The sequence below is a fragment of the Colobus angolensis genome, unplaced genomic scaffold, assembly GCF_000951035.1.
Source record: "Colobus angolensis palliatus isolate OR3802 unplaced genomic scaffold, Cang.pa_1.0 Scaffold7, whole genome shotgun sequence".
Taxonomy (NCBI): Eukaryota; Metazoa; Chordata; class Mammalia; order Primates; family Cercopithecidae; genus Colobus; species Colobus angolensis.
The window spans coordinates 30,272,467-30,287,038 of NW_012120709.1; the positions used below are offsets into that span (position 1 = coordinate 30,272,467).

At 39.2% G+C, this 14,572-nt stretch overlaps 2 protein-coding genes across 2 annotated transcripts; both read right to left on the bottom strand.

Moving 5' to 3' along the window:
- Window positions 1–9,350: 9,350 nt before the first annotated feature.
- Window positions 9,351–10,615, bottom strand: LOC105501164 (olfactory receptor 6X1). Its single transcript, XM_011927010.1, has 2 exons — window positions 9,978–10,615; window positions 9,351–9,657 (listed from the first exon to the last, which is right to left on the bottom strand). The coding sequence occupies exons 1-2, from the start codon at window positions 10,613–10,615 to the stop codon at window positions 9,351–9,353; spliced, it is 945 nt and encodes a 314-aa protein (XP_011782400.1).
- A 326-nt stretch (window positions 10,616–10,941) lies between these two features.
- On the bottom strand, window positions 10,942–11,875 carry LOC105501165 (rho-related GTP-binding protein RhoQ-like). The gene is given in 2 exon segments (XM_011927011.1): window positions 10,942–11,716; window positions 11,719–11,875. Coding segments are annotated over 2 exon segments (615 nt in total). The 3' UTR covers window positions 10,942–11,258.
- Window positions 11,876–14,572: the final 2,697 nt, after the last annotated feature.

The following is a 14,572-nucleotide window of genomic DNA, read 5'->3' on the forward strand; positions in this document are numbered from 1 at the left end:
TAGCGATTCTCCTGCCTCAGCCTCCTGAGTAGCTGGGACTACAGGCATACACCACCAAGCCCAGCTAATTTTTGTATTTTTAGTAGAGACAGGTTTCACAATGTTGGCTAGGATGGTCTCAATCTCTTGACCTCATGATCTGCCGGCCTCAGCCTCTCAAAGTGCTGGGATTACAGGCGTGAGCCACCGCGCCTGGCCACTAATGACATTTTTACCAACCCTGGCTTCCTCCACTCTCTCCAGAAGTTAGCTGTTCTTATGACCCGAGTGTGTTTATCTTCCAGATCTTTTTCTTTATTTTCATGTGCTGTGTACATATGTATCCACAGAAAGTAAATAGTATTATTTTCTGTGTACATATGTGTATGCCTGTGTGTTCATGTTGAATTCTTCAATTTGTTTTCTCTTAGCAGCAGTGGGCCTTGGAGATCTCTTGATAGCAGTAAATAAAAATCTCCCTTATTCCTTCTACTTTCTACATAACATTCCATAGCGTAAATAGCAATTTGCCTATTGAAAACATATGTTTTTATAGTTGTTGGGATTACAAACAATGCTATAATGATCACCCTCTTTGTGCATACATGCACAAAGACAGATACTGAGAAAGAGTATTGCTGGGTTAAAGGTCGTACACATTTAATGAACACTGCCAACTTTTCCTCCCAAATGAATGCACCTGTTTACACTCTTAACAGCAGTGTATGAGATTTTCCACCCATATCCATGCCCTTACATCATGTTGCCAAATTGCAAATCTCAGACAGTTTAATAGGCAAACACAATATCTAATTGTTTTACTTTGCCTTTCCATCATTAATGGTGAGACTGAACTTTCTTCCATACATTTGTTGGTAATTTGTAGTTTTCCTATGAGTTTTATTTTTCTATTGGACTTTTTGTTTTTTTAAATTGGTTGTTAGATGTTCTTTATGTATCCTAGATCCTAATCATTTTACATATATGTTGCAAGAGATATATTAATTTTATGTGTCAATGACTAAATTCATGAAAACGTACTGTGTACAAGATGTTTTTCTCTATAAATCTCATTGAATATTTTAAAATATTAATATTAAATTAATGTTTTCCTTTCCTTTATAGATTATTGTTTAACTTTGTAGTATTAAAGTTTCAAATCTTATACACTCTTTCCTCCAGTGGCTTCAAATTAGGTGTTTTATTTAAGAATATCTTTTCTGCACCAAAGTCATAAAGGCTTCTCTGTATTTTCTTCTACTACGTTTTGCTTCTCCTTTTTATGATTAGATTTGGAATTTATTTTTGTGAATGATATAAACTGGGGATTCTAATCTAATATCAGTGGTAATCAATTTCTACTTTGAAAACATGGAGTATGAGATATTTACATAATAGAGGATATATTTACATACAAAAGATATAATCCATATGTGATGCGATCTGAATTCTGTCAGTGCAGTTATCTGGTCCTTCATTTGTCAATGATTTTTGCGTTACTGCTCTTACAAGACGCTGTGGTAGGTATATGGAACAGAATGGAGAATAAGAAAGATGTAATATCTGTTCTCGTTGATCTAACTTTCACGGGTTGTGTGTGTGTATGATATGAAGGAGTTGGGAAAGAAGAAAACAGTTTAAATAACTTACTCTATTCACTAACTGTGGTTATTTAATTATGATTAATTAAATTAATTATAATTGTTGTAGGTTCTCCAAAGGAGAAATACAGAGTGCTATGAGAACTTGTAACTGGAGGTCCTAATCCTAGCGGTGGTGCTGGTAGAGAGGTAGTTAGGGAAAGCTTTCTTGAATAGTGACATTTGAACTGAGTCTGTGGAATGCCTGGGCAAGCTGAGGCTGGGGGTGAGGTTGGGAAATGGGGTATAAACCAAAAAGTGTCTGAGACATATGTCAATTGATTTAGAGGTTTATTTTGCCAAGGTTGAGGACACACCATGGAAGAGTAGGCACAAGTTACAGTGGAATCTGTGGCCTGTGCTTTTTCCAAAGAGGGTTTTGAGGACTTCAATATTTAAAGGAGAAAGAGCAGGCAGGAGAGGAAGGAGAAAAGAAAAAAAGGGGAGGGTAGGCAGCTAGCAAGAAGTCCCATTCTTGTGAAGCTCTGATCAGTGCCCAGCAATCCACATTTTACATCTGAAAAACGAGTAGTGGGGACAAAGTCAGTTATGCATAGATCTGCATTTTCTATAAGGTATAGTAAATGTGAGGTAAAGTAAACGTGTCTAGAAACAAAAGGAATTTCAGAAACAACCATGTTTAGAAACAAAACAAAAGGAAGGCAGTTTTTGCGTGATTCAGTTCCTAAGCATAGTTTTCCCTTTGGCACAGTGAGTTTGGGGTCCCAAGATTTTGTTTTCCTTTCACTGAGGTGAGTAAAAAAGAATACCCGAAGTAATGGGAAATCGTGTATACCAGAGCTCTGAAATGGGAAGGAGCTTGGTGTACTGGAGAAACTGAGAGGAGACTGGTGTGGCTGTGGTCTGAGAGCAATAGAGGAATTTGTGAGACCTGATACTGTGGACAGAGATCAGACCTAATAGACTAATGGTCTTATAGGTTGAATTAACTGCTAAAATTAATGAGAAGCTGGTCGGGTATGGTGGCTCACACCTGTAATCCTAGCACTTTGGGAGGTTGAGGCCGGTGGAACACGTGAGCTTAGGAGTTCGAGACCAGCCTAGGAAACATGGTGAAACCCTGTCTCTACAAAAAAATACACACACGCACACACACGCACACACTTAGCTAGGCATGGTGGCATGCATCTGTGGTCCCAGCTACTCGACAGGCTGAGGTGGGAGGATCACTTGAACCCAGGAGGTGGAGGTTGCAGTGAGCCAAGATCATGCCACTGCACTCCAGCCTGGGCAGCAGAGTGAGACGCTGTCTCCAATAAATAAATAAATAAATAAATAAATAAAATTAACGGAAAGCCATTGGAGGTTTTTTTTATTAATTGAGCAACATGATTAGATATGCACCTTTGTAAGGTCTTTCTGGTCACCAAGGAGAATGGAGGGGACCATGAGTGGATGAGGAGAGATAACTTAGGAAGCTATTACTGTAGATCAGGTACTTGGACTAAAGCAATAATAGTAGATATGGAGGGCATTGGGTTATTTCTTTAAAACTATTTGATGCAAAGAACTAATTGTTAGAAAGATGGTTATTGTTAGAAAAATTGTTAGAAAAGGGGATAGACAGAGGTTATTTTCCAAAAGTTGAAGAAATGGCAGGGGTAATTAGTGATAGTGAAGTGAGCCCAGCTGAAAGTTTGCATAGGAGTTCCACTCTCCTAGTTGTTCAATCCAAGTCTGACTGAACACCAGGTATAGAAAGTGAATGGTTCTGGAAGAGCTATGTGTACATGGCATTTTTGTAATTAGAGTCATTTAGACTTGCAAGAAGAATCTGTAATTCAAAGTGACCTGGTGGTGAGCCACTTGGTCAGGCACTAGATTAGATACCTTGGTAAGTATATAATTATCTGCATTCAAATGTGTCTGTATTATGCTTTATATTTTCTCATATTTGATTTTTACACTCTGATCCCCAAGTTAGTTGGTCATTTGTGAATACCATGGAGTGATAAGGTCCTGATAAAAACAGAGGTGGCTTTAGAGATATACCTTAAGGAAGACAGCAGGAAATCTAGTCTGAGACACATTTAGAAAAATGGTCTGTAGCTGGATAAGCTTGGAAAAGACCATATACTCTATCCTCTTCTTGGAAATTTATAATGTATGCGAAGATCTCTAGAAATGAAAAACAAAGCTGAGTTCATTACTTGACATGTAAGGGAGAGCTATATCATTCAATGTGATGGGAGTGAGTCTTTCTGAGTTAAAAGAGGAAAGATGAAATCTAGGATAAGAACTGGAAGTTTTGCTCCAATAAGGCAGGATCTTGAAGACTATCATGGTTAAGTAGAGGATTGTAAAGTATTATTTTGGAATGGCAATTGCTCTCGTTTTCAATAATTACAGGACAGGTCTTTTTTTTTTCTTCCAACTTTTATTTTGGGTCGAGGGAGTACATGTGCAGGTTTGTTATAGGGGTAAATTGCTTGTCACTGAGGTTTGATGCACAAATGATCCCATCACCCAGGTAGTGAGCACAGTATCCAATAGGTAGTTTTTTGATTCTCACTCTTCTCCCTCCCTCCACCCTCAAGTAGGCCCCAGTGTCTGTTGTCTCCTTGATGTCCATGTGTACTCAATGTTTAGCTCCTACTTATAAGTGAGAACATGTGGTATCTTGTTTTCTGTTCCTGTGTTAATTTGCTTACAATAATGGCCTCCAGCTCCATCTATTTTGCTGCAGAAGACAGGATGTCATTCTTTTTTGTGGCCACATAGTATTCCATGGTATATATGTACCACATTTTCTTTATCCAGTCCATCATTGAGGGGTATTTAGGTTGATTCCATGTCTTTGCTATTGTGGAATAGTGCTGCAGTGGACATATGTGTACATGTGTCTTTATGGTTGAATGATTTATATTCCTTTGCGTTTATACCCAGTAATGGGATTGCTGGGTCAAATAGCAATTCTGTTTTACATTCAAGAATTCTCCAAATTGCTTTCCACAGTAGCTGAACTAATTTACATTCCCACCAGCAGTGTGTAAGCATTCCCCTTTCTCTGCAACCTTGCCAACATCTGTTATTTCTCTTTTACTTTTTAATAATAGGCATTGTGACTGGTATGAGATAATATGCCACTGTAGTTTTGATTTGTATTTCTTTAATGATTAGTGATGTTGGGCATTTTTTCCCTTGAATTTGTTGGTCACGTGTATGTCTTCTTTTGAGAAGTGTCTGTTCATGTCATTTGCCCATTTTTTAATGGAATTGTTTGGTTTTTGCTTGTTGAATTGTTAAAGTTCCTTATAGATTCTGGATATTAGACTTTTGTCAGGTGCATAATTTGCAAATATTTTCTCCCATTCTGTAGATTGGCTGTTTACTCTGTTGATAGTTTCTTTTGCTGTGCAGAAGCTCCTTTAATTAGGTCCCACTTGTCAATTTTTATTTTTGCTGCAGTTGCCTTTGGAGTCTTCATCATGAAATCTTTGCCAGGACCTATGTCCAGTATGGTATTTCCTATGTTTTCTTCTAGGGTTTTTATAGTTTTAGGTTTTATATTTAAGTCTTTACTCCATCTTGAGTTGATTTTTATACATAGTGAAAGGAAGGGATCCAGTTTTAAACTTCCGCATATGGCTAGCCAATTGTCCCAGCATCATTTATTGAATAGGGAGTCCTTTCCCCATTACTTGTTTTTGTCACCTTTGTTGAAGATCCGATAGTTGTAGGTGTGTGGCTTTATTTCTGGATTTTCTAACCTGTTCCATAGGTCTCTGTGTCTGTTTCTGTATGGGCATAAGTCTTAATGAATTCCAAGATGGGATGAATAAAGCTATGTTGGGTTCAAGGTCATATAGGAGGTACTTTTATACACATATGTTTGAGATTTGGAAATTTTTTTCTCTAACTTAGTGTTATGGATTCTTAGAAGTTCAATAATGAAGGAACCTACTTAACCTTTTCTAACCCTGCATTCCCCCCACCCAGTTTGAATTCTGAGTCCTGTTTATGAATATCCTGTGGCGTCATGAAAACACTGCTTTACTTAAGTGTGTGCATTTTCAAAAACAAATTATCTCTAAAGTTAATTGTTAAAGATTTGTTTCAGGTCTATCCAGGTGCTCAACTTTGTCATTAAAGTTATTGATACTAGAAAAATAATATCCAGGGATCTGGGTAGGTTGTTCGTGATATTGTTTGAATGGATCTTTGTGTAATTCCTTACTCTGCTGGAGAAAAGTAGAATAGGAAAGACATTTTGGCTTTAGAGACTTGAGAAACAGTAGGGTACAATGTGAGGTCTCAAGTTCTGTCTTGTCTCTGTGGCCAGGGCTCCTTTTCTTTAAAACAGCATTCTACTTTCTCTGGACACTGGAGGCCGCCCACAATCTCCTTCATGTCTTTGCCTCCCCTGTAGGTGAGGGAAAGTCAGATCTTAGGCATGGTTCCCTGGAAGTCTTCTTGTAATTCATATCATTCTTGATGTTCAGGAGGTTTTTCCGTTGGATAGACTTCTGTAACTCTAGCATTTCCAACTCCTAGAACTAATACCCCTGCAGACTACTCTAATACCCACACACACACACGCACACACACACGTTTTTTCCCGGTAGAATCAGTACCAGGAACATAGCTTGGTATATGATATCGATACATCAGTAAGACATAAACATGCGTGAATAAATGTTGTCTATTTTAAGTTTTATAAATTAAAGCCTCGTGGTATTCTCACACCTGTTCTTCCCTCCTTCCCCCTTTTCTTGGATCTGCCAAAATGTTTTTATGCTACCCTTTGTCTGCCATTAGACATGAAACCCGTAAGGTCATAGGCTAGGCCCAGAAAAACTAATATTTATGAGATTTGAAGGCAAATTTTTAAAAACTTTTTAAAAGCAATAATATAGCCCAGATGTTCCAATACCTCTAGATTTAGGTTACCTTGAGTACTTGCCCAAGCCCCTGCAAATGTGAAGTGCTTCCTAAAATTTCTGCATATTCTGTGGCCATCTCTGTGATATTCTCCGTGGGCTGTTTCTAATCCAAACTATATAATTCCAGACATGAAACTTTGTTCCTCCTTGACTCACACACAACACACACATACATGAATGCATGTGACATGCATGTTCTGTTCATACATGCATTTGGTAATATAGGAGACTTTACTGAAGGTTTGAGGGCAAGACAGATCAACATCGTAGAAATGTGACTTCAAACCGAGCATTAGGCGTCTCCGTTCTTAAACTGCTTTTTAGGTGCCCTGACTCTGGGGAATTTCCACTGACTTCTTCCCACAGACTCCTCTCCTTTGCTCCATTTTGGGGTTCCTTTTTTCTTCCTTTCTCTGTCATTTCTTTTTTGGAAAATATTAAATGTTACCTTTTTTTTTCTCATTCAGGGCACTCTAAACCATTCTTTGATGATAGAGCTCATGATAATATTGATGTCCTTAGGTTCTCTCTCTTCCTTTACTTCCAAATGATCTATTTCTCCTGCACAGCTCCAAGACAGTTCCCTCTCTAAGAGAAAATCAGGTACAACAGTTGAGATAATAATATTTTTGCCTCATTACATTTTGTTTTGAATTTTCAATTCAATATTAAAAGGAATGTGCAGTGTTGATGAAAGGAGTCAAACTCTGTAAAATGTTGGAAGAGATTTATTCTGAGCCCAATACAAGTGAACATGGCCTGTGGCACAGCCCTCAGGAGATCCTGAGAACATGGGCCCAAAGTGGTTGGGCCACAGCTTGGATTTATACACTTTAGAGACACATGAGACATCAGTCAGATACATTTAAGATATACATTGTTTCTATCCAGAAAAGCAGGACAACTTGAAGTGGGGGGTGGGGGCCTTCCAGGTTATAGGTAGATTTAAACATTTTCTGATTGGCAATTGGTTGAAAGAGTTATTATCAATAGGAATGTCTGGGTTATGATAAGGGGTTGTGGAGACCAGTTTTATGCAAATGCAGCTTCCAGGTAGTAAGCTTCAGAGAGAATAGATTGTACATTTGTAAATGTTTCTTATCAGACTTAAGGTCTGTGTTGCTGTTAATGCTGGTCAGCTTTTCCTGAATTCCAAAAGGGAGGAGGGCATAATGAGGTGTGTCTGACCCCTTCTTCCTGTCATGATCTGAACCAGTCTTTCAGGTTAACTTTGGAGTGCCCTGGCCAAGAGGAGAAGTCCATTCAGATGATTGAGGGACCCTTAGAATTTTATTTTTTGTTTACAGCAGTCATCTTTTTTTTTTTTTTTTTTAAGCCATAGTTTAATGGTCTTTTAATGCTAGTTTTTCTTTACTGTTGGGAAGGGACATATCTAATACTCATTAACACAAACTGAATCACCTGCATTATCATTGCCTAAAAAGATATCTTACCTAAAGACAAGGTCTGATCAGTAGGTTTGTAGCCTGCTTTGAGGGACTTTGCACACTAATCTTGAAACCAGCCCAATTGTCCCACACAAAAGATATTTATGGATTTTTGAATGAACACAGAAATTGACACTCTGTCTTAAAACCTGAAACTTACCTTTGTCTTAACTGAGTTCCTTCCTCAGGAAACTGACTCTTGGGCAAAAGACTGAAGCCCACTAGATCACCAATCCAGACAACAAGATACCTGGCCCCTCATTCATCATGATGGCTTCCTTACCCTCCCTAATTCCTGTTTTCTCACCTTACCAACTCTTCTTCCTTACCCCTCTCTAATTCCTATTCTCCCTCCCTTCCACTATATATAAAACCTCCCAATTTTAGGCATTTGGGGAGATGGATTTGAGACTTTACCTCCCATTTTTCTTGGCTGCAGCATTCAGTTAAAGCCTTCTTCCCTGGCAATGCTCAGTGACTCGGTGATTGATGTTCTGTGCAGCAAGCACCAGGACCTGACTGAAACCCTGGCGGTTTCAGTGACAACCTACATGTGAACACTGAGCTTCATGTAACCTTGGGGCTGCATTTTCCAGTAGGAAAGCGTTTCTAGATATATTGGCTCTGAGACTTTTCCTAGCTTCCTAGGCACTTGGTCTACTTATACTGGAGCCCAGGAACTGCTGTAATCCATGAACTGTAAATGGAAACTTTTCATAAGACGTTCTCAAGTTTTGGTATTATCTGAGGATGAACACCTCTAAGTTTATCTAAAAATTTGTATTATTTCAAGATGGAGGTCCCCTTATTGAGATATTATCAAACACAAAGCTGATTCATTTCAAACATTTTGGAAGGAACATTAGAATTATTAGAAGTCTGTAGCGTGCTTCTCTTATGATGAAGATGATAGGAGCTAAGAAAATGAGATGTGGAATGTTTTATATTTTTGACAAGAAGATGAGGCAAAGAGGGTGGTCATAAAAAAAAGGTGGTGGTCATAAACAAAGAGGGAGACAGGATTCCTTGTACATTTTTAAAGTTGTTGACATTTGTCTCTGACCTTAGTGGTTTCCACTTTCAGTTTACCACTGACAAGTCCAGAGTTCTACTTCATGCATCTGAGGATATCCTGGGATTTCCTTGTTGAAGAATTACATTGTTTCTTCTCAAGAAAAACTCCTAGTTCATTTACATGTAACAGGTTATCATAGGAGACCCTAACCGTGATGGTTTGCTTTTGCATCTTTATCTTACTATAGCATTTAATCAGAACTTCCGGGATTTGGGGGGAGCCTGTTTTACCAAACTTCTCCAAAATCCTCTCTCAACTTAATTGTTTTTATCTGCATTAAGCTCATTTTGATGTGTTGCATGTTTTACTTTGCATGACCAGTCTTTGGGCAAGTCATTGCCTTTCTTAAGGCTCCCTTCACCTCCTTGTTTCTAATGGTATAAATAAAGGGATTCAGAAGCGGGATGAGGATAGTATTTAGCACAGACACCACCTTATTAATCTTAAAGGCGGAGTGTGCTGTGGGTCTTAGGTACATGAACAGAATGGCCCCATAGAGCAGGCAGACAACTGTCAGGTGCGAGGCACAGGTAGAGAAGGTCTTCTGGCGGCCAGTGGCTGAAGGAATCTGTAGGATTGTGAACAGAATGTAGATATAAGAAATCATATTAGGCCGAGCGCGGTGGCTCAAGCCTGTAATCCCAGCCGAGATTACAGGGATTTTGGGAGGCCGAGACGGGCGGATCACGAGGTCAGGAGATCGAGACCATCCTGGCTAACATGGTGAAACCCCGTCTCTACTAAAAAATACAAAAAACTAGCCGGGCGACATGGCGGGCGCCTGTAGTCCCAGCTACTCGGGAGGCTGAGGCAGGAGAATGGCGTAAACCCGGGAGGCGGAGCTTGCAGTGAGCTGAGATCCGGCCACTGCACTCCAGCCTGGGCGACAGAGCGAGACTCCGTCTCAAAAAAAAAAAAAGAAATCATATTAAAGAGAAGTGACCCTGGGATCACAAGGACAGTTGCCAGGACACCCAAGAGTTCCAAAATGCTGGTGTCTGTGCAGGCTTCTTTCAAAATGGGCCCAACATCACAGTAGAAATGACTGATAACATTATTGCCACAGAATGGCAACTGGCTGAACAGCATCATCTGCAGACAAAAGACAGTGGTGAAGCCCACCACCCAGGAGCTCAGGGCCAGCCGCAGGCAGAGTTTGCTGGTCATGATGGTGGGGTAGTGAAGGGGCTTGCAGATGGCCAGGTAGCAGTCAAAAGACATGATAGTGAGGATCAAGAACTCGGTGGTGCCCAGGAAGAAGTGGAAGAAGGCCTGCAGCAGGCAGCAGGAAATGCAGATTACTGTTCTTGCCACTACAAAGGTTTCCAGCAGTTTGGCGATGACTGTAGTGGTATACCAGATCTCTAGGAATAAAGACAAATTACAAAGGAAGAAGTACATTGGAATTTGTAGCCTGGGCACAGCCCACACAATGGCAATAATAAGCCCATTGCCTGTAAGGGTTAAGATGTAGATGAGAAGTATTGCTATAAAGAGAGGTGTTTGTAGGCCTTGGATAACAGGAAAGCCTAGGAGGATGAATTCGGTGATTACCGTCCCATTTCTCATGTCCCTTGATACCCTAGAAAGACAAGCAAGAAAGCTCCTGAGAATCTTAGAGCACAGTTGATTATAGTTGGGACAAAAAATAAGGAGGATTCTGACTATGTCAGGTCCTCCCTCGTCCACATAATAATACGCACTGGCCAACCCTTCTTTACTGATGACTTGGCTGGTTCTTTTGTCAGCAAAACCAGCTTCTAATGGACTTTGAATGTATTAAATACACTTGATGCATGCAAAGTATTTTTTCACCCTTATACAACTATGAGAATAATCACGTTAAATGTGGTTGCTTGTTGTCAATTATTCATATGACATGTGGATCTAAGCAGTTCCATTTACAGCACTGTTTTTTATGTAGTTACAACATGATGTGATTGTAGCATTTTAAACTATGAAACCCCTGAGAGATTGTACCTTCTAGTTGAAATAAAGTATTTATAATAGATTGTGGCTTCAGATGCTGCTTACTGCTTCTTAAACCTTTAAGGAACATTCTTAATCACCTTTATAGAATTCTGAGGACAGGTTTTATTTTCTTTCAAGTTTTAAACTGCTTCATTACCTATAAAAGGTCTGGGTATAGCTGTAGCATTTCATTTGCTTTCTGAGAGAAATGGACAGTTTCCTTGGCCACTGAAGATGTTTCTCACGTAATTAAACAACAGTTTATACATCTTGATCCTATTCTTTTTTTTACTGTGTGTTTGTCTGGAGTAAAAATTGCTATGATAGCCTCATCAAAAACAGTCTTCGATCCCTTCTGGGTTAAAGCTGAACATTCCACATAGCAGCATGCTCCTATCTCTATTGCTAGTTTCTGTCGTTGTTCCACACATATAGGTTTTTCTTCCATATCATTCAGTCTTGCTAAAGTTTTGGGGTCATCTCGGAGATCAATCTGAGTTCCTATTAATAAAAAGGGTACATTTGGTGTGTATTCCTTAAGTTCTGGTACCCACTCCTCTTTCACATTTTGAAATGAGGCTGGATTTACCACCGAGAAGCATATAAGGAAGACATCGGTCATTGGGTAAGATAAAGGCCTCAGACGGTCATAGTCTTCCTGTCTGGCCGTGTCATAGAGTCCTAGGAGGTACTGCTTGTCCCCACGGGGACGCTGACTGCATAGTGGTCGAAGACGGTGGGCACGTACTCCTCCGGGAAGGCGTCCTTGGCCTAGCTCATGAGTAGGCACGTCTTGCCCACCGCACTGTCGGCGACCACCACGCACTTGAGCATCAGCGCGCCGGGCCGGTGAGCCATGCTGCAGCCGGCCGGCCTCCGGGCATGGTCCCCCCGGAGCCCCTGCCCCGGACCCGGGCTCAGCCCCAGCCCGCCTGGGGGGGTCCGCCGCCATCGCCGCCGCTCCGCGCCACAGGGCCCAGAAGCTCTTTAGTTTAATTAGATCCCATTTGTCAATTTTGGCTTTTGTTGCAATTGCTTTTAATGTTTTAGTCATGAAGTCTTTGCCCATGTCTATGTCCTGAATGATATTTTCTAGGTTTTCTTCTAGGGTTTTTATGGTTTTGGGTTTTACGTTTAGGTCTTTAATCTATCTTGAGTTAATTTTTGTATAAGGTGTGAGGAAGGGGTCCAGTTTCTATGTGGCACATGGGAGTGGGAATGTGGAGTGGGAATGTGACCATTAAGAGAATACGTCATTCAGTTTTTCTCAGGACACCTCCCACAGTTTATACTTTCAATTTCATAAATCTAAGGATTTTAAAAAATCTTTGGAGTATTTAATTATATTAATATTTTAAAAATAACTGGGTTCTTAAGATGCAGACATTTTCAAGGATTTGCATTTGTCTTTATGGAGGAGGAATCTCAATTTAAGAATATATTCCTTTAAAAATTAAAAAAATTTTTTTAACTTCAGTCTCTGTGCTAGGAAGAATGTATTCTTTATAAGTCTATTACTAAAGTGAACTCATGACAGTTTTTTCTCTTTAATTGTAAAATAAAATATTTTAAATCATATCTCCTATTTCAGGAAACACCTGAACTTAACTCTCCTTCTAATATATATTTTATTGTTTATGAAAATGTGTTTGTTAATTTTTCCAATATTAAAATTAGCATATGCTTCCCAAGTTTTAAAAGCTCCAAAAGGTGGGAAAAAGAGATGTAATTACAATCCCACTCTTCAAACATGGTTAATTAAACATTTTGTATAGTGCGTTTTCTTCCAACTTTAAAATGACTTTTCAAAATAGGTGATTTGGCTTTAAGATTTTAAGAAGATCTTAAAGGTATTACTGCTCATGATTAAAATGTATACAATGTTTCAACGTTAAAGGTCTTTTTTAGCATTAGATCACTACCAATTAATTCAATGTCATAACCATAAGAAAACAAACTATTTCTTAGATTTAGTGGAACAAATTTCCTCCTCGAGTGAAATAAATTTCCGGGTTGAAACCATAGTATAGCCCTCCAGAAAATGAATTCTGTCAACAACCCAAAGGTGTAGGAAAGAGATTATCTGCTAGGGCTCCCAGGAGAGAATGCAACCTGCTGATATTTTATCCTGGTAAGACCTGTGTTGGGTTTCTGACCTACAGAACTATGAGATAATAAATTTGTGTTGTTTTAAGCTACCAAATTAGTGGGAATTTGTTATGGCAGCAATAGTAACCTAATATGGTAACTTTTGATACCGTGTCTTAATTAGGGTCTGATTATAAGCCCAGAGCAGAAAATTACAGGACTGCTTCATTCTTGGTGACTTTGGTCTACCTTCTTTTTGTCTTTAAACATTTAACCACTTTAAACATTTGTCCACTTCGTTATCTTATGATGGACTATGCTTTCTTATAATACTCTGAATTCATTCCTAAGAGCACTTTCTTTACCTGCTCTTCACTGAGAGATTCCATGCCAATTCTTAAGGTCTCTATCTTTGTCCTCTCAGCTAGAAAGTCTAATTGTCTTTTTCCCATTCCTACACTCTTTTTAGAGTGCTTACTCCCACAGCACCTACTCAGTGGCATCGTGGACACAGGGTGATTTGACACCTTGCGGACTCATTCTTCTTACAAATAAGTGAATCAGAAGTGATAATCTCACTCTAGTTGGACCAATCATATCCTCCTCCCAGAAATTTGGATTTTGAACTCAGATTATTTTAAATATGCATCCACTTAAATTTAATGCATATCAATGCATTCAAATACATTCAATATCTATACCCTTATATATTGAATATATATATATATATAATTGAGTATATGCATATATTTGTGAATGACAAAAGCACCTATCTTCCATGTGCACAGAAAAGTGGAAAAAAACACTGCAGAGAGAGAAAAACAAATCAGGTATAGTTTCTTATGGCTGCTCTAACAAATTACTGCAAACTTGGTGGCTTAAAACAACAGTAGTGTATTATTTCACAGTTCTGAGGGCAAGAAGTCCAAAAACAGTTTCACTGGGCTGCAACCCAGGTGTTGGCAGAACCACACAGGAGGTTGTGGGAGAAAATAGAGCTTCATTGCCTTTTCTAGCTTTCAGAGGTTTATTTCTTGATTCATGGCCCTTTCCTCTGTCTCCAAAGCCAGCAGAGCAGCATCATCAAATCTCTCCCTACTTCCGTCATCACATGGCCTTCATTTTTGTAGTAAAATCTCCTTTTGCCTAGCTCTTATGATGACATTTGGGATTACACATAGGGCCTACCTGGGTAATCCAGGATAATCCCCCATCTCAAGAACTTAAACTTAATCACATCTACAAAAATTTCTTTGCCACATAAAATAACATTCACGGTTTCCAGAGGTCAGAATCTGGATATCTTTAGGGGCCATTATTCAGCCTACCACAAAGTATATGGAGAAAAAGAATACAGAGAAATACAACTCCAGAGAGACCTAAAGATAAATCAGAGACTTAGAGAAGAGAACACGTACCCTGGCTGCTTACAAATTTCTAGTTCCTTCTTTTTGTCACTTAGCAGGT

Bases quoted from the DNA above. Each gene is read 5' to 3' on its own strand.
- LOC105501164 (XM_011927010.1), bottom strand. From the start codon at position 10,615: ATGAGAAATGGGACGGTAATCACCGAATTCATCCTCCTAGGCTTTCCT. The intron at 9,658-9,977 runs TAATATGATTTC...CCGCGCTCGGCC, and splicing joins ATCCCAGGGTCACTTCTCTT to TAATATGATTTCTTATATCT.